General features: G+C 40.2%; 1 protein-coding gene and 1 pseudogene across 2 annotated transcripts; one reads left to right on the top strand and one right to left on the bottom strand.

The window, feature by feature from the left end:
• The first annotated feature begins 4,951 nt into the window (after positions 1-4,951).
• On the top strand, positions 4,952-17,050 carry CPT2 (carnitine palmitoyltransferase 2). Of its 2 annotated transcripts, XM_029283130.1 has the most exons (6): positions 4,952-5,124; positions 8,557-8,637; positions 9,495-9,601; positions 13,889-15,123; position 15,734; positions 16,717-17,050. In XM_029283130.1, the coding sequence occupies exons 1-6, from the start codon at positions 4,958-4,960 to the stop codon at positions 17,046-17,048; spliced, it is 1,923 nt and encodes a 640-aa protein (XP_029138963.1). In that variant the 5' UTR covers positions 4,952-4,957; the 3' UTR covers positions 17,049-17,050. The 2 variants fall into 2 exon arrangements, with proteins under 2 accessions (XP_029138963.1, XP_015666402.1); XM_015810916.1 differs by lacking the exon at position 15,734 and having other exon boundaries at positions 13,889-15,193.
• Positions 17,051-17,993: 943 nt separating this feature from the next.
• LOC114922252 lies at positions 17,994-18,136 on the bottom strand (annotated as a pseudogene).
• Positions 18,137-19,454: the final 1,318 nt, after the last annotated feature.

The raw sequence follows: 19,454 nt of genomic DNA, 5'->3' as shown, positions 1-19,454 counted from the left end.
GGTGTCCTCAGTGATCTCCGGAGGGGAATCTGCATCCCATAGAAACAGAGATCTTTTCAGCCGGTCGTGTTAGAATAGCAGGCATAGATTAGATGAAATCATTTCTGAGACTGCTTAGCTGACATGCAAAGTCGCTCTCCTACCAGAAGCCACCAAGCATGTATTTCCAAATTAATTCTCACAATCCTATTAGTGACTACATCAATACGAACCTCAAGGAAGATTAAGAACTCTGGAAAATGAGAACAGAGTGGAGTGGTATTTTAGAAACCAGAGTGATCTTGGAGCAAAGTAGTGCCTAATATGAAAATAAAATAATTGTGCATTGTTCAGCTGTTATAAGCAGAGGATCCTTAATAATGGTGGCATAGAGGAATACGATCCATACAGTAGATAGCTTCTGTTTTCATTCAAAGTGTAGGTGATTAACATTAGTTAAGCACAAGATTAAACTTTAAGTAATGGTGGCTTACTTTTCACTACTAGCAATACAAATAATCTGGAAATATTGGAAGCATATGGGAAAACGTCTTGTCCCTGTCAACATTTCTTTTCAGGAAAAACTTTTTTATTTCCAGATAATTGAACTATATGCAATTGTATGCTTTATAAATGCATTATGTATAACTTGCTTTGGTCATAAATGCATGTTTGATATGTGAAATTAAAAAATATAGTTTACTCAATTTACTAATGGCTTTAATTTTTGTTGCAAATGGAGCCTCAAGAGGTTGAACTTGTATCTCTTTATTTTCATCTGCTAAGAAGGAAGCAGGCAGCCAAAAATTGTAGTTGTAAACTAAAGAAACCATTGACACTGTAGCAAAATGAAACATTTTCTCCTTCAATGTATCAAGTATAGAAAATGTTTTTTTTTTAAAAAAAGATGTGAGATCAAGACTCAGAATACACATTTTGCTACATTAAATATTATTTAATGGCAGTCATTTTTTGAATCTCATATGCTATCCTTCATCAGTTCAACACTTTTGAAGATTCAACTATATTGTCACAAAATGTTCTGCTCTATTATGAATTGTATTATTTCTTGATTTTGATGTACTTCCAAATGTAGACTTTTTTTAAAAGCATCTTAGCTATTATATTTATTTAATCCAACTTCAGTGCCACCCAACTCAAGACCCAAATCCATACTTATCCCAGGCAGTTCACAAGAAAAAAAAAAACACAACACAAATAAAAGAAGATACATAAAAATGCAGAAAACAAATTAAACAAAATAGTAAACCAAGACATTTAACATCAAAACAGATGCAACATATGACAAACATATCTAACAAGGGATTGCATACATTCTGCCTCAAGGCCTAGGACAGGGTTAGGCAACCTTGGCTCTTTTATGACTCATGGACAACTCCCAGAATTCCTGAGTCAGCTATGCTGACTCAGGAATTCTGGGAGTTGAAGTCCATGAGTCATAAAAGAGCCGAGGTTGCCTACCCCTGGCCTAGGAGAAAGCCGGGTCTTTCCTCCCCCCCACTTTAAAATAAATTATTTGTATTATAGCATGTTTCCTTTTTGCCCCAGTTTTCCAATTTGGGGGTAGATCTTTGAAGGAATCGCTTGATTGACAGGTAGCTACACAAATATGACAAATACATAAACAACATCCACACCAATACTTCATGGGCATTTAATTTAAAAAGTAAACATAAAAGAAAAACTAATGTCTAAAAAAGATCCATTCAGTATCAGCTTAGTATCAATATATCATTAATTCATTCCTTCAATATATAATTGAATCTAGATATTTTTCTTGAATGTTTCTAGTGGTTTTTGTGACATAGATATCTTCAATCACTATTCATTTTATAGTGACTAGTAGATTAGCCACAAATGTATAATCAATTCATGAATCACACACATACATTTGTTTTGCCCCTTTTTATACAAGAAAAGGAAGAATTTGCAAGGATTATCAGCTACTAGGACATTCCTTCTTTCTTTAGCAACTGTTTTTATTTATAAAAATATCAGAAACTCTTCTAAAAATAACTATTTAGAAATTGTAAAAATACGTCGCCATCAAATGTTTTGCAAACTACAAAAATAATCCCATTTCTAAATATTGTTTAAGTAAAAGCAAAGGTTAGGACGCGACAACTGAAAGCAGGAATGGCTGTTGTACAAAATACCAGAAAATCCCAAGCACTATCATTTGTATTGAAGTGCTCATGAAAGTCATTTTAAAGATGATGGCTGTGATCCAGCGATTATGCTTATACTGATTATTTCTTTAATGATTATTTGGAAAGTTAATCAACCAGAATAAGGGCAGGAGAAGAAACTGTAATGCTCAGTAAAAAGCTCTAGACAAATAAGCAGATAAAACCACAATAAACTGACCTGGGAAAAATAGCAGCACTTATTGAAATGTACATCTACAGAGGTTAGAGCAGGTGGCAACAAGTAACAAGGCTGGTCTCAGAATGCTAAGCAGAGCTGAATTTGGTTGTTTTTTGGACAGGGAAATGCCAGGTGATCCTAGAACTGTAACTTTGACTAAGAAATAACAACAGCAGCCACAACTTAGGCATGAAAGCCAGCTGGGTGACTTTGAACCAGTCATTTTTTCTCAGCCCAACCCACCTCACAAGGTTGTTGTTGTGGGGAAAATAGGAAGAGTTATTCATAAAGTTCATAAAAATAATAAAACAATGACAACCTGGTAAAAGGCAAAAGCAACCCATTTGTGACTTGCTACCCAAAACCATCATGGATGTGACTATGTACCAAGGAGTTGTTTTTAGGGAGCCTTAATTTTTTTATGCATGAATGCTGTTCTACATGCTACCTTCGTCACAGTTGTGGCGTGACCAGATCCTGAGTATATTTACTCAATGAAAAGTTGCATTTTATTTAATACCCCCTTCTTCCAAAATACCTGCAAACAAAACCAAATAGCTTTTTGATAACTTAAAAACAAAAAGCGTGTTCGTTTGATGGAAATTCCTTCCTTTGATCATTCCATAGTATTGTGGCCCAATTTGTTTGAGCAAACTAAGAGATATCTCTTTCAAACCGTAGACTCCTCTAAGATGTCCTGTCTCAACAGTTGCATTTATTATGGATATAGAGACAGATAGATAGGAATGGCTGGGTTTCTTTGCATTTTATAAAATTTACTGAATGTTACAAAATGACAAAAAGCACGATGATGTTAAGTACTGCAAAACTGAAACAAACTAAATTGCTACATCCCTATTTATTAACTGATGGTTAGATTCTGTCCCAACGTGTTTGAAAGAAAATATCATCAAATAATTATTCAGCGCAACTCTTGGGGCAGCAAACACACATTTTTAAACATTCCCATACAAGGGATTTTCCTATAATTCTTACATGAGTGAAGTGTGAATGCTCTTAAAAACACTAACTTATAGATCACTAAACAATTATACAGATGTCCAATATATGCTAGACAACACTCAGTGAAATCAAAACCAAGAACATTTAAATGACTTTTACAGCAATGCTATTCAGATTACAGCATTCTCCTAAAAGTCCCAAAGATGCTTTTTCACAAGGCAACTGGACTTTCTTGTTTTTCTTTGAAGACAATATTTGATATCTGATATCAAGAGCTGAAAAAGCTTCTTGGATGAGAAGCGAAATATCTTCAAGGAAAAACAAGAAAGTCCAGTTGCCTCGTGAAAATCTTCTTTGGGACAACCATGACCTGAATGACTAAGAATCTCGATAGACAATTAAAAAAAAAAAAAGGTTTCACTTAAGTCAAGTTGAAAGCAATGTAGCCTATTCCAAAGAAAGGGTCAACAGGACTGTGACCTAATGTTATCATCCTGTATTTGCTTTTGTGGAAGTAACTCCTATTGAATTCCACAAAAAAAAAATGTATTTTTGGCATGCAAAGAAAGGAAAGGAAAACGGAGAAAATGCGCATCCCAACTCTCTCTCTCGAGAAAGAGGCGCTACTCTCTGCCCTCTTGTGTTTTTCTCGGTGATTGACAGGTAATTTAATTTGCCCATAGGCTGCTGAGAGCAGAAGTCGTGCTTCTGTCACGAAGAACGGAAGAAAGAATCTCTCTCGCCCTTTTTTTTTTATAAATCTCTGCAGCTCGGGATACGAGGCGGTTTGGTCTCAGAAGAAACGGGGAAACCACTTCTGCCTCAGTTCCCTCTCCCCTTTCCACCAGTTAAACCAGTGTCTCCGGTTTAGCACCCTCCAGGTGCCTGGGCGCTCCAGAACCGGAGCCAAGGGAAACACTGCAGAGTACCCAGCCCCTTTCTGCCACTGGCTTGTGCACTTTGTGGCTCGATCGGGGGGCGGGGGGCGGGGTGTCTCCAAATTTGGCAACCTGCAAGACTTGTGGACTTCGACTCCCAGAATTCCCCAGCCACTCAGCCTGCCTTCAATTCTGGGCGTGACAGTCCACAAGTCTTACAAGTTTTTGTTTTTGTTTTTTACAAAGTTTTGCTTTATGGGAAGGCGGGTGGGGTGCTGTCACTTCAGAGAGAATTGGCTAGTTCAGGGGTAGGCAACCTTGGCTCTTTTATGACTCGTGGACTTCAACTCCCAGAATTCCTGAGCCAGCACAGCTGGCTCAGGAATTCTGGGAGTTGAAGTCCACGAGTCATAAAAGAGCCAAGGTTGCCTACCCCTGGGCTAGTTTGTAGCGCAGAGTCAGCGCCTCGTCTGAGTGTTCAGCTTGGGGTCAGTTCAGTCGCTATGCAAACTTTCATTAACTACGGAGAGTTTAGCAGAGCGCCGTGCCACACACACACACACACACACACACACACACACAAAGGCTTAAAACCAGCAACTCGGCCTATTCATAAGCAGCCCAGGGTGCGCGATCTGCCACCGGAGCCGTCCCACGTCTTCTGATCTGAAGTAACTCCTCCCAGGGGCGGGCACCGATGGCTGGCTCTCTCCTTTTCCGCCACCGGGAGGGAAAGTATCCAGACCGCCATGGTGACCGGGGCGCTGCTATTTTCTTCCTTCTCCCGCTTCCGGAGGGCTTGGCTCCCGCCTCTCCTCGTCGGGCCCCGAAGAAGCTACAGCCAAGACGATGCATTCTCCCAGTACTTGCACCGCAGCATCGTCCCCACTATGCATTATCAGAAGAGCCTGCCCCGGTAAGGAAGTGCCTCCTTGGAGACTGGGGTGAAAGAGCAGTGCTTGGTCTCTGGTCCCCGGGACTGGTCCTGTGGCCCTTCGGCCTCGATCCCTTCCGGCTTTGCTTGTTGGCGTCCTTCGATTGCCCTTCTGAAGTGGCCTTTAGGTCCTCGCGTCCAATTCCCTCCCCTCTTTCAAAGAGGAAATTAAGTATACAAGTCAGTGTATACTTTTCTCACTCGCTGGGTTTGGGGGAAGTTGCGAAGTAACTATATCTTAAGTCAGAGGTGGCGAACCTATGGCACGGGTGCCAGAGGCGGCACTCAGAGCCCTCTCTGTGGGCACGCGCGCTGTCGCCCCACTCCTAGGCCTTCAGCTGGGTTTTATAAAACCTTTTCACTTTAAGCCACCACTGCCATGTACAAAAAAAAAAAAAGGTTCAATCAATCAGTCAATTTCAACCTCTCGCGGGAAAAAAAAGTTCTTGCAAAGTTGGAATTGATTGATTGAACTTTTTAGTCCCACCCAGTCTGCCGGTACCACCGCAGCCACGCCCGCCCAATGGGCCACCCCCACCCAATGGGCCACGCCCACCCGGCACCCGATGATGCATAAGTGGGTTTTGGGTTGCAGTTTGGGCACTCAGACTCTAAAAGGTTCGCCATCACTGTCTTAAGTCGTACACGGAAGCTCCCCATATCCAATTAAGATTTCCTTAGAAATTCAGTCCCATAGCACTTGGCACAAACTCTTCAAAGGGCAAATGCCTAGGGAGATTCTCTCAACCGTCACCCTGTCCCAAAAGCGCTTTTTCCAAAAGTCAAATTGACTTTTTCCCCCCCTCCTTTGAAATCGTTTCGCTTCTCATCCAATCTTTCCATTTCGCATCCAAGCTTCTTGGATGAGAAAAGAAACGTTTTCAAAGGAAAGGACACCCTCCCCCACCACAAAAGTCCAATTGTCTCTTGGAGGAAGCATCTTTGGGTCTTCAAAGAGCACATAATTTGTTCCATTTCATAACTGGTCTCTATAGAGAAGCAGGCTTTTGGTTGGTAAGAGTTTCATGATAAAAAATTGCAGTGATTTGACAAATTTCTTGCTTCAGGAATCGGGGAGCATTGACCAATTGCCTTCTTAAGGTGAACTTGGAGAGGAGATAAGTTTGGACAAATGGGTTTAGCCATCACCTGAGCTTGATCTGTAGGATAAGTGGGGCTTTTTGCTTCTGCCTTATCAGGAAGCCCCCATCTACCTTCTGGCTCATCCTAAGACCTGATATGTTGGGTGAGTGCTGAAGACTGCCCTCCACTTTAGGGGACAGAGTCTGTTACTCCACCTCATGAATCAGATAGTGTTGGGGAGTTCCCAATAACATAGGAGAGTCCCTTTTGATCCACTGCAGAACTTGATTCATGGGTGTCACTTTGCAGGGCAGTGTAGAAAAAAGGTCTTCATCAATAGGTAAATTGCTGTGCCAGGTGCTGTAGTTGCCTTCACCTTCCTCCCATGCAAACACTTGACAGCAGCCAATAGTATCCCAGTCCCTGCTGAGTCATCACCATAATCCCTACTAAAGTGCTACATGTATACTATACAGTAAAAGCCTTTGAACAAGATAGTACTTTGCAGAAATCCATAAGGAATATCTCTTTGCAGAACACCAGTTGCATTGAAATTAATCATGCTTGTATTTTCTGAAGTCAAGGATAAATGGAAAACTTCATCTACATCATTTTTGAACCCAGATATCTGATAGGTTGCCATGGACTCAAAGCTGCATAGGATGCCAGTCCATCAGGGGCAGTGGACATGTTCTGAGTATTCATGTGATAGCTGGTTATCCTCAATATGCAGTTTGGACATACATATGTACATTATTTATTCATATTCATAACATACCAATGAGTTTCCTGCAGTTATCATTCACCTGAAGCAGCAAAGTTAAACTTTTTAAAAAAAAACATACAGTACAGTAGTATAATGTGTGATCTCAGAACAAAGATTTTAATTTGTCTTAATAGCTGGATTGTCCTGATTATTCTGTGAATTCATGAGAGGACAGGAACTAATTTTATTTTTGCACAACTCTAGAGGTGCTAAGAGATAGTATGAATCTCTTGTTTAATTCAACTCCAGATTAAGAGAATGTTCAGCTTTTGGATTGCTCACAAGAATATCTAAGGTGAAATGTGAGTTACTGTATTCTAAATTACAGCACAACAAAGAGTTGTTTAAGAGCTCAAAATGACAAAGGGAAAGTGCAAGAGCTTCATTGCAGTTGGTAATGAAAGAAGACCAGAATAAAATATGGTATGTAGGTGAAAGGGTAATGCTAAAAGCAGGACATGATTCTCATCATTGCTATTCAGAGTTATACATTTTTTTAATTTGTTGTTACCTTCAAATCAGTTTTTGACTGCTGGTGACAGTCTGGACTAGTCCCTACAATTTTCAAGGACTGATTCTATGTATCTATGTAATTACTAATGCCTTTGTACCTATTTTGTTGACTTTATGCATTGTTCATTTCTAAATTGAGAGCCAGTTTGGTGTAGCGATTAAGGCTAGAAACCAGGAGCCTGTGAGTTCTAGACCTGCCTTAGGCATGACAGCAGTTGGGTGACCTTGGGACAGTCACTCTTTCTTAGCCCTAGGAAGAAGGCAATGGCAAACCACTTGCAAAAATGTTGCCAAGAAAATTTCAGGGACTAGTCCAGGCAGTCACCAGGAGTGAACAATGACTTGAAGGAGAAACTTTTAAAATCAGCTTACCTAGGATTATTCTATTAAGGTCAAAGTGTACTATTTAGTTGTCTAAATAACAGTGAATTCAACACTGCATACTTTGCACTTTTTACTGTTCCTGCTAAATGAGTAGCTTACATAGAGGTTACTGTGGTAAAAGAGATAAAGATCATCCAATATACCTTAAATATTAACTCAAATGTTAATCTGGAAGCATTTGAGCCAGTTGTACAGTTGTACAGTATTCATTCTCCTCCTCCTATTTTCCATTTCCCAGTTGTTAATACGCAACAATATGCAACTGTTTTTGCTTAGTTACTGTGCTCAATGCTCATTGGTTTAATTGGGGGATTGGAGTTTATTTATGCATTGTACTTATGCAGAAATATTGATAACAATTGTTTTAAGTCTGGAAGGCATTTTTCTGATGTAAGACTTTATTATAGGTTATGATTAATAGAATCTCTTTTTGTTTCTTTATTAATTTGCTTATTTCAGAATAGCTGAATGCTTGATACAAAAATGTGTTTACAATATTATCAATAAACTATGCATAGATATAAGTTATAGTGTTACAGCTGCTTTGGAGCGTGTATTTAAATTAAAAACTGTTTGACCATTTAATCTATCAACATGTTTTTCTTGAGAGTTTGTGATATTGTTTTTTTAACTTCACAGACTCAATATTTTATTCCTCTTGTTATTAGTTTGCCCATTCCCAAACTTGAAGATACAATTAGAAGATACCTGAATGCTCAGAAACCTCTTTTGGATGATGATCAATTCAGGTAAGAACAAGCTTTCATCTCTCTGATATCCTGTCCAGGTACCTATCTCAGCCTGCAGGTTGCCCTGCAGATGATTATTATTATTATTATTATTATTATTATTATTATTATTATTATTATTATTATTATTATTATTATTATTATTATTATTATTATTATTATTATTAAAAAGTTGGAAGGGACCTTGGAGGTCATCTAGTCCAACCCCCTGCTCAGGCAGGAAACCCTATACCATTTCAGACAAATGGCTGTCCAGTCTCTTCTTAAAAACTTCCAGTGTTATGTATAATGTGTATAATGTGCTGCATTATAGCTCCCGTTCTCCTGACTATTGTTTGTGCTGACTGAGACTCATGACAATACTAATCTAGGCAGTCTCAGAAAAACCTTCTAAATAGCACTAAAGGAAATTTCTCTCCCCTTTGCATTTCAGAACAGTTAATTCAAATGCAGATCTAAATAGCAATAGCAATACCATTTAGACTTATATACCGCCCCATAGTGCTTTACAGCACTCTCTGGGCGGTTTACAATGTCAGCATATTGCCCCCGACAACCTGGGTTCTTATTTTACCGACCTCGGGAGGATGGAAGGCTGTGTCAATCTCGATCGAACTACAGACTGTGGGCAGAGTTGGCCTGCTAGGCTGCATTGTAACCATTGTGCCACCAGGACTCCTTTTGCCTAGATAATAGTTCTTCCACACCATAATAAAGGTCATCTTCTTTATTCTTTACAATATATCAGGTTAGCAGAACCTTATCATTTAGCTGCATACTTCACATTTTCACTCAAAGAATTGTATATATCAGAGAGATATACTAAATTTCCTTCTCTGTGTCTTTTTTAAATTTAGGAAAACAAAACAACTGGCTGGCAACTTTGAGAATGGCATCGGTAGAGAATTGCATGATCATTTGGTTGCAAAGGACAAACAAAACAAACATACTAGTTACATTTCAGGTAGGAAAATGATTGTGAAATGTTGCTTATCTTCCTGATGTCTTTTCCTTAAACTGCTCAATTAAGAATCAGTTCTAACCCGGCAGATAGCAAAGAATGGATCTTCCTTTTCATTAACTCAGGCTGAAGCCACAGGTCTGGAACTGGCTTTAAGGCTTGTTTGCATTTTGAACGGTTAACATTTCCTTTAGGAGTGTGCATGAAATGGAAAGTATATTTTCTTTCAAACCAGGAACAAATCTATGTGTTCCAAAAGTTTTGCTGAACCATTTCAGTTTATCCACAGTTCAGCAGAACCAATAGCCAAGAGGTTTTGGTTGTTCCAGGTTTCAAGACAAAACTAAATCTGGAGGGATCCTGGAGTGATTTTTGTGCAGTGAATAGGCCAAAGCTGTACAGATTACCTCTTCTCTCCATTCCTTGCCTTAGTAGCTCACAGCATGACATATTCCCCTGGCATGCCCCATTTCTCCTCCCCTCCCCTCCCTCCCTCCCTCTCTTCTTTCATGCACTGCATAACCTATCTTGCTATATACCAGTGATGGCGAACCTTTTAGAGACCAAGTGCCCAAACTGCAACCCAAAACCCACTTATGCATCGTCAGGTGCCGGGTGGGTGTGGCCCATTGGCTGGGTGTGGCCCATTGGGTGGGCATGGCTGTGGTGGTACCGGCAGACTGGGTGGGACTAAAAAGTTCAATCAATCAATTCCAACTTTGCAAGATCTTTTTTTTCCCGCGAGAAGTTGAAACTGACTGATCGATTGAACGTGGGTTTTTTTTTGCACACGGCGGCGGAGCCCTAAAGCAAAAACGTTTTATAAAACCCAGCTGAAGGCCTAGGACTGGGGTGACGACGCGCGTGCCCACAAAGAGTGCTCTGAGTGCCGCCTCTGGCACCCGTGCCATAGGTTCGCCACCACTGCTATATACCCACTCTAGTCTTCCCAGTGTCTTTTCTCCCCTCACCATTGCTGATGTCCTTGGCCGTTCTTCACTGTTACCTTCTCTACACAGAACAATTAAATTTATAGCCTGGACATAACATTCAAAGACATTTGTCTCAGTTTGGGCTATCAGAAACTTCTGTTCCATACATGGAATTTCTTGAGTCAAAGCTGAATGTGTCCCCCCACAAAGACTGGGTTGGAATTAGTCTTAAGCCAAAACCCTGGAGCTCCAGAATAATTTCCGAGAGAACCTATAACAGACATTAGATTCCTTCTTCTAAATCTAGAGAATGGAAGAGAATACAGTGGATAGGTGGAACAAGCATCTCTTTCCATGCAGAATGTGGCAGGTTCAACTCTTAGCATCTTTAGCAGGAAAGCAGGATGGCCTAATTACCAAGCAGTTGCCTTTTATTTACTTGAATACTCTTCAAGTAGTGAAGGAGGAAATGAGAAGGGAAGTTTTTTGTTGCAGGAAAAAATATGTTATTTTATTCATTATAGCAGTGATTTTTCAAACTGGGGGTAATTTGAGCATAGTCTGGGGCTAATGGAGCAATTTCTAACTGCTTGGGAGTTGAGAATCCAGATTGCTGCTGCAGAGATGCTTGTACAAAAAAACAGACCTTTGGCCTTGCATGTGTGTGTGTGTGTTTGTGTGGGCAATGGAATTATTTGAGATAGGGAAATGGAGCAATTGGTTCAAACAATTGAAGAACCGCTGTGTTATAACTTTCACATACTGCCGATTCCATATGCCATTCTGAGAAATAAAATATACGGTCTGTAGAAATAAGAGCGATCATAGTAACTTAATGTCCATTACCAACAAAATATTAATCTATTGCAGGCTGCTAAACTTTATGGTTTGGGAAAAGAGAACAGTCAGGATGAGATAAAGAAAAGGAAACTTACTTCAGCAGATGAAGGAATACCAGAACATAAAGAAAGGAGACAGCAAAAATAAGACAAAAAAATGAAAGAGAGAGAACAAAAATAGAAGAACAGCAAGGAAGAGAACCTTTATAGAATTTAGATTAGTGAACTTAATTTACAGGTAATCCTTGACTTATGACTGTTCATTTAATAATGGCTCAATGTTACGAACGGCCTTGGAAAAAGTGGCTTATGACCTGTACTTGCACTTACAAACCTTGCACCACCTGTTGGTCACGTGATGACAACTTGAGCACTTGGCAACAGGCTCACATTTATGACTGACTGCAGTGTCCTGCGGTCTCATGAACATGATTTGTGACCTTCCCAGATAGCTTTTGACAAACAAAGTCAAGTGGGGAAGTCAGATTTCCTTAACAACTGCAGTCACGTGATCACACGGTTATGTGACCCTGCTTTGTGACCCTTTTTTTGTGGATTTCTGACCAAAAATGCCCATTGGGGAAGATGGATTTGCTTAACAACTGCATGATCCACTTATCGACTGCCATAAAAATTATTGTAAAATTGGGTCCAACTTGTCTTATGACTCCAATGACTCCTATGTTTTTCTCTTCTTCTTACATGTATGATATTGGCATCTAAAATGTACATGTAGTCCTTGAGTTACGACTGGAATGGTCAGGCTCATCATGGTCATGTGGTTTATTAAGCAAATGCTGTGGTCATTAAGCAACTCTTGAGGACTATCTGTGCCTAGGGTAACAGCGTGTTTGTATACCACATGCCCATTATTGGTAGAAATCTCACCACATTTGACTCTGTTCTATTTCTCAGCTGAATCCTTCTATGAAAGAGTGACTCATTACACAGTACATAAACAAGACCCTGAATTAAATACTTGTGGATTTAAAATGCTATCTGTCCCGTCCTATTTGCTTGAGAGTAGGCTAAGAAGTGATTAATGCATTAAAACTTAGCCAAATTATAATCTTTCCACTGAAAGAAAAAACAAAATCTGCAGAAGCAAAATATAGAGAGTCACGTGGAAATGGAAAGAATTGTATCATTATTCTCCTTCCCCACCCCACCTATTTTTCTTCTATTTGAAATAAAATGCTAAAAGGTTTATTTGTTTAAATGAAATTTAGGAAGACGATAGCGAAGTAGCTCTCTGTTTCTGTGGGCAATTAATAAGCAGCAGCTGAGTAAAGTTGACTGAGAGGAAATGGTTACTTATAAGTGGAATATAAGTGGAAAATCCAAGGTAATTTTTGCAAATCAAAATCACACAAAATTGCTTGATTCCATTCCATAGGGGTAGCAACTTTGTCCTAATTTGCAGCAGAATTGGTGGTCTAAATGCACATTATTTACTACTTCCTTATCAATGTTCTGCAGAGCCCAAGATTTGGGGTTGTAGACTTCTTTTCTGATACCTAGTTTACTGCTAACCTCTGTCACGAACCTGTGAAAATTAAAAATTAGTAGCACAGGAATGTCACTTTTATACCAATGTATTTGTCTGAAGGTTCAGACTATGCAGGCGATTACCTTTTATTTCTTACCAGTATTAATATTCTTTTTGTAGTCCTCATATTTGTGAAGAAATCCCACACTTTTTATGCCAAGTATAGAATTCAGTTACTTTAGTGGATAGAAAGAAGCCAGGAATTAGAAGTGAAATCTTTGCTGGGGAACTGAAACTTTTGGAGAGAAAAAAGGAAAGAAAAACACAGGAAAGAGCAGAAGCAACAGGCAAAAAGGTAAAAGAAAAAGCTAGAGTGTATTTGTATGTGTCCTTTTTCATTGAAGACAAATGATAAATGGTCAAAGAGGAGAGCAAATGGTAAATGAGCATTGGATGCAAAACAAATGCCCCATATTAAATTAATGGCAGGAAATGTAAAAGAAATTCTGTTTTCAGTTGTCATTAACTCGGAAACTTTTCTACCGCATCCCATAGATCAGGGGTCTTCAGACTTGGTCCTTTTATGACTTGTGGGCTTCAACTGTCTGGCTGAGGAATTCTGGGAGTTGAAGTCCACAAGTCATAAAAGGGCCAAGTTTGAAGACCCCTGCCATAGATCTTCACTAAATATGCTTTTGACTGGAGTCCCTCACATAAGCCTCCCATGTTAATGACATTTGAAGAGCGGCATGGTGGCCTAGTGGTGAAAATGTTCACCGCCCACTCGGAAGGTTGAAAGTTCAATCCTAAGTAACGGCAGATGTTTCTCACTCAGGGCGCAACGAAAAAATATCTGCTGCAAACTCTGCATGGTATCATGAAGGGCTTCCAGCCAGCAAACAATCAGCTCCAGCCAGTTGCCCCAACTCTACCCTAATTTAAGGGATTACATGGTCGTAAAAAGGGACTTAATGATACGTAATTTACTCCTCTAGCTTAATTTACTTCTATGGTTGCTTCTTAATTTCAGGTCCCTGGTTTGACATGTATCTTCAGGCACGGAAATCTGTTATTCTTAACTTCAATCCATTCATGGCTTTCACTCCTGACCCCAAACCTGAATACAACGATCAGCTTGTGAAAGCCACCAACATGACAGTTGCTGCTTTACGTTTCTTGAAGACTCTTAGGGCAGGCATCTTAGAACCAGAGGTGTTTCATCTGAACCCCTCCAAAAGCGACACTCCCGGGTTCAAAAAGTTTATTCGATTGGTGCCTTCTTCTCTCTCATGGTTTGGTGCCTATATGGTGAATGCCTACCCACTAGACATGTCACAATACTTCAGACTTTTCAATTCCACGCGGCTGCCTAAACCCAGGAAAGACGAGCTGTTTACAGATGAGCATGCAAGGCATTTACTGGTGCTTAGAAATGGTCACTTCTATGTGTTTGATGTGATAGACCAAAACGGCAATATAGTGAAACCCTCAGAAATTCAAGCCCATTTAAAATTTATCCTTTCGGACAATACTGCAGTTCCAGCATCTCCTCTTGCTTATCTAACTACCGAAAACCGGGACACCTGGGCGACTCTGAGACAGGAACTCCTTGACAATGGCAACGGGGAGGCCTTAAGGAAAGTGGATTCAGCCATATTCTGTCTGTGCCTTGATGATTTCCCAATTAAAGATGTCGACCATTTGTCTCGTGCTATGCTCCATGGCGACGGCACTAACAGGTGGTACGACAAATCATTTAATCTTATTTTAGCTAAAGACGGCTCTGCAGCAGTTCACTTTGAGCATGCTTGGGGAGATGGTGTAGCTGTGCTTAGGTTCCAAAACGAAGTCTTTAAAGACAGCACCGAGATGCCTGCCGTTACGCCTCAGTCCTTGCCAGCTGCCTGCGATTCGCACGGAGCTGTAGAGAAGCTAAATTTTAAACTGAACGATGCCTTAAAAGAAGGAATTACCAAAGCCAAGCAAAAATTTGATGCTACTGTGAAAACACTAACGCTGAAGTCCTTGCAGTTTGAAAGAGGAGGCAAGGAATTCATAAAGACCCAGAAGTTGAGTCCTGATGCCATCGTCCAGCTTGCCTTCCAGTTGGCTTTTCTTAGGCAATATGGACAGACAGTTGCCACCTATGAATCTTGTAGCACAGCAGCATTCAAACATGGTCGCACTGAAGCGATCCGGCCTGCTTCAGTTTACACAAAGGCATGCTCGGAGGCATTGGTCAAGAGGCCGTCCAAGCACAGTACTGTGGAATTACGCCAGATGATCACAGTGTGCTCTACGTATCACGGTCAACTCACAAAAGAAGCTGCTCTGGGTTAGTATAGCTGGGGAGTTTTGGTGATCTTCAGCCTTGCTTTTGGTTATACTGATTGCAGCCCTTTTCTTAACGTTGAGTTCTCTGTGGAACAAATGTGAGCACAGCAATATAACTTTTTTTTAAAGTAGCTTAATCCAATTGCAAAATGTCATTTTGATCCGTTGAGTTCGTTGATCAATGAATTGATTCATTCAGTTTACATGCTGCCTGACTCCAACTGACTGGGAGGCTCACAATAGATTTATATACCAAGATTACAAAACACCTCAATATAATATTGTGAGAAGTAAATGTTATGCAAATTGGCAGCATGCCCTCCTCACTACCTGTTGGAGCAGTCCACATACAGCTACCTTTGAAGGCCATCCTGAAGCTATCACTGCTTCAGTACAGAGCAACTTGGGTGTTATCTGGTGCACAATGCCTAGGGCTTAACTGGTAGTGCTAATGAACAAAATTGAAACTTTGATTATTAAGCAAACCGCAACTGTGCTTATGAACTTACTTCAGTTTTTCTTTGCTTTGCAGACCTGTGAGGGTCATAAGTGTGAAGGGTTGGTTGCTTTTTCATTACTGTTATAACTGCAAAAGTTGTTAAACAAGGCAGTTGCTAAATAAGGACTATCTGTATTGATTCTGAAGGTTCTGCGCCATCTGCCAGTAGGGTGAAATTCAAAATGCTGGTTTTGTCCTATAAAGCCTTTTATGGTTGGCACTTAGGTGTGTTCAGGAACTCCCTTTCCAATTGAGGTTGACCCATTTTGAGATATTCATCCCGGAAGAAACTGCTTCTGGTGCCCCATCTTTAGAAGTGGGATAGGGATGGGACTGAGATCAGGAAGTGCTCCTTTTCAGTAATGGATGTAGTGCTTTGGAGTATCTTCCTTCTGGAATTGACACATTGCTATTAGCTTTTTGAAAACAGGTAAAAACTGAATTATTGTGGAATAATAACCTCTGGGAGGTTAATACCTATTTCTTTATAAAATGTACGCACTGCTTCAAACCAGGTGGTCTCCAGGCAATTTATCTGTATATCATAAATATACAATAAAAATAAAACAACCAAAACATAAGCAATACATTAATATAGCAAATCTAAATCCTACATGAATGTCTCCAGAATCAGTCCTGAAACTCCCTCTGGAAAAATCATCTCTTTACACTTATTAGAAAGTAAAAGATGTTGCCTGTGTTTTACTGCTGTGCTTTAATTTTTATATACTGGTATCCTTATCAGGAGCATATTAATCATCACTAGCACCAGTAGTCACTGAGATATTAACTGAATAACATTTCAGATGGCATAAAGCCTCCTAGGCACTGAAAGAGATTAATATAGTGACTGAAACTATTTAAATAAATTTAGTGCTTATTTAAATAAGCTCACATAACCTTTTTTTTTTTTAACAGCAATAGTTTTTCATTTAAGAGCAGCCATTTGGAAGTGGAATAAAATATGATTTTGAAACAAGTAGTAACTTTTTCCGAGCCGCTCACTGTTGTATTTTTCTTGACAGGTCAGGGATTTGATCGTCACCTCTTTGCATTGCGGTGTGAAGCAGAATCCCAAGGAATTTCTTTGCCAGATCTTTACAAGGACCAAGCTTATGCCCTAATTAATCACAACATTCTCTCCACAAGTACTTTGAGCAGCTCATCTGTGAACCTGGGTGGATTTGGGCCGGTGGTGCCTGATGGATTTGGTTTAGGTTATAGCATACACGATAACTGGATCGGGTGCAATGTTTCGGCTTATCCATCTAGGAATGCACCAGAATTCCTGCAGTGTGTGCACAAGTCACTGGATGATATTTTTGATATTTTAGAAGGGAAACAAATTAGTAATTAAGATAGAGCAGGGCTGGCTTTCTTAAATGTGTGGCTTCCTCTGGCTCAAGGATAATGTTCTAGCTCAGAGGTAGGCAACCTTGGCTCTTTTATGACTCGTGGACTTCAACTCCCAGAATTCCTGAACCAGCCATGCTGAGGGGAAAGGGAGAGTTTCCAAGCTGAGCCATGTTGGCTCAGGAATTCTGGGAGTTGAAGTCTACAAGTCATAAAAGAGCCAAGGTTGCCTACCCCGTTCTAGCTGGACTATGACCTGTTTCTCCTTTTTAAAAATGACAGATTAAGGTCTGGAGAAAAAAAAAGAATGTAAAGGTTAAAGAGCCGGCCCACTGGGTTTTAACATTTGCCGTGACTAATTTGTTACATTGCTTTTAATGGCTGTTCTCTAAATATGACTAAGGCTAGATCCAACTCTCTAAGGGTAAATGGACTTCAATTGTAAAAAAAGTGTTGTCTACTAGCTATCAGCCAATAGAAGGTCTTGCAGTATGTCTGCTTGATACATCTTCGAGGATTCATTCGATCTTTGCTAATATATATGTTTAATTTTTAATACACAACTATCAAATATATGACTGGATGACTTTTAGATAGCAACACCCCTTTTGTGAGGCTTTATGTAAAAGACAATCCAGTATTATACATTTATTTTTGTAAAAGGAAAGAAATCTTGACTAGCATGTTCATTGGAGCAGAAATGTTCATATACTTCCTGAGATCTGCCTTGTGACACTCAAGTGAAATTTTTGGAATTCTTACAACAAACAGTTACAGGAATATTCAATAAGGCAAGCACCAAATTTACCCAAGAGGAAGGAAAAAAAATCCTGAATGTAAGACGAAGGATTTGTTTCCGTTTAGTCTTCCTTCCTCACAAGCAAAAATCTTGTAAAAATGCCCATTTCTGTGCCTAGTAAACTGAAGTTAACTACTGCAGAGAATGATAGAATTGTGCGATTTGAAGTGAAACTCTAGCTGACACATTGATCACTAGGCATCATCACGCCCACCCTGGTAACTGAAAATATGATACAGGAGACACACTGGGTACTACTACACTTGATCTTAGCCAAAAGGCCGAGAAGCGATACACACTGGGTAAAAAAAAAATTCTCCCCAAATAAATGGGGTGGAAATCATATAAAATGGCATACATGGAGAAATAACAAGAAACATTCATATCTGCTCTGAAAGCTTAAGGCAGGGGTGTCAAACTCAATTTCATTGAGAGCCGCATCAGCATTGTGGTTGCCCTTAGGGGGCCGGGTGGATGTGGCCAGGGTGGGTGCGGCCTACTGGGTGGGTGTGGATGGGGTGGGTGTGGCCTACTGGGTGGGTGTAGCCAGTGGGATAGATCTGAGGGTCTCTGGCAGAAGGGGGTGGGACCAGGGCAAGTGCCAAGGCATGGTCCACTGGAGGACCCTCACTGTTCCTCTCAGGCCATGCGGGGAGGGGGGGGCTTATGGAGCTAAGACTGAATGCGTTTCAGCATAGATGGCCACCACAAAATTGTACATTTGCCAAGGCAGAGGGGGGTGTTCCTTCACTGTTTCCAGGATGGCTTCGCGGGCCACATGAAACCACTTTGCGGGCTGCATCCGCCTTGTGTTTGACATGTCTGGCTTAAGGGATGATAATGCAGATAGTCCTCAACTTACAGCCACATTGGGACCAGAATTTCCATTGTTAAGCAAGACGGTTGATAAATGCCTCACACCTGATTTTACAACCTTTCTGCCACAGTTAAGTGAATTGCCGCAGTTGTTAAGTGAAACAGGTGGTCATTAAGCGAATTCACCTTGCCCTATTGACTTTTCTCCTTGGAAGCCGGCTGGGAAGGTCACATGCGGTAATCACATGATCTAAAGAGGCTGCAAACCTCATAAACCCATGCCAGTTGCCAAGGACGCAAATTTTCATCACATGACTGTGGGGATGCTATAATGGTCGTAAGTGTGAGGACCAGTCATTTTTTTCAGTGCTATTGTAACTTCAAACGGTCGCTATATGATGGTTGTTAAGTCAAGGACTACCTGAAATATCATTCTGTCAGAGCTTCCAGCTGGAATGTATCCTGAAAGCTTTCTGTTGAATAAATGTGACATTGCATGTCAATGTACATCTGTTTACATGTGTCTACTAGAAGCTACATAACAAAAAACAAAACAAAATAACTGTAACTAATGGTGCCTAAGTAAAATTAATTGTCTAAAAAAATAAAAAATAAGGTTCCTCACTGAGAAAATTCTTATTTCTTATGCACTGAAACATAAGAATACAGGCTCATATATTCCTTTACCTCCCAATAGAATCAGGTCCACCCTTCACCTAGAACTAGTCATATCTTCCCAAGAGGAGATGCTTAGAGTCCCCATTATACAAGAGGATTGTTATTAAGGAACAGCTT

Source organism: Protobothrops mucrosquamatus, unplaced genomic scaffold (assembly GCF_001527695.2).
Source record: "Protobothrops mucrosquamatus isolate PMUCROS unplaced genomic scaffold, P.Mucros_1.0 scaffold24, whole genome shotgun sequence".
Lineage (NCBI taxonomy): Eukaryota > Metazoa > Chordata > Lepidosauria > Squamata > Viperidae > Protobothrops > Protobothrops mucrosquamatus.
Note: the sequence above shows the minus strand (reverse complement) of the source record. Positions and strands in the feature narration are given on the sequence as shown.

What these genes read in the sequence shown, in the direction of transcription:
- CPT2 (XM_015810916.1), top strand. Translation starts at nt 4,958, where the DNA reads ATGGTGACCGGGGCGCTGCTATTTTCTTCCTTCTCCCGCTTCCGGAGG. An exon ending in TATCAGAAGAGCCTGCCCCG is followed by an intron (nt 5,125 to 8,556) that starts GTAAGGAAGTGC and finishes TCTTGTTATTAG; the next exon opens with TTTGCCCATTCCCAAACTTG. An exon ending in CACAAAAGAAGCTGCTCTGG is followed by an intron (nt 15,194 to 16,716) that starts GTTAGTATAGCT and finishes TTTTCTTGACAG; the next exon opens with GTCAGGGATTTGATCGTCAC.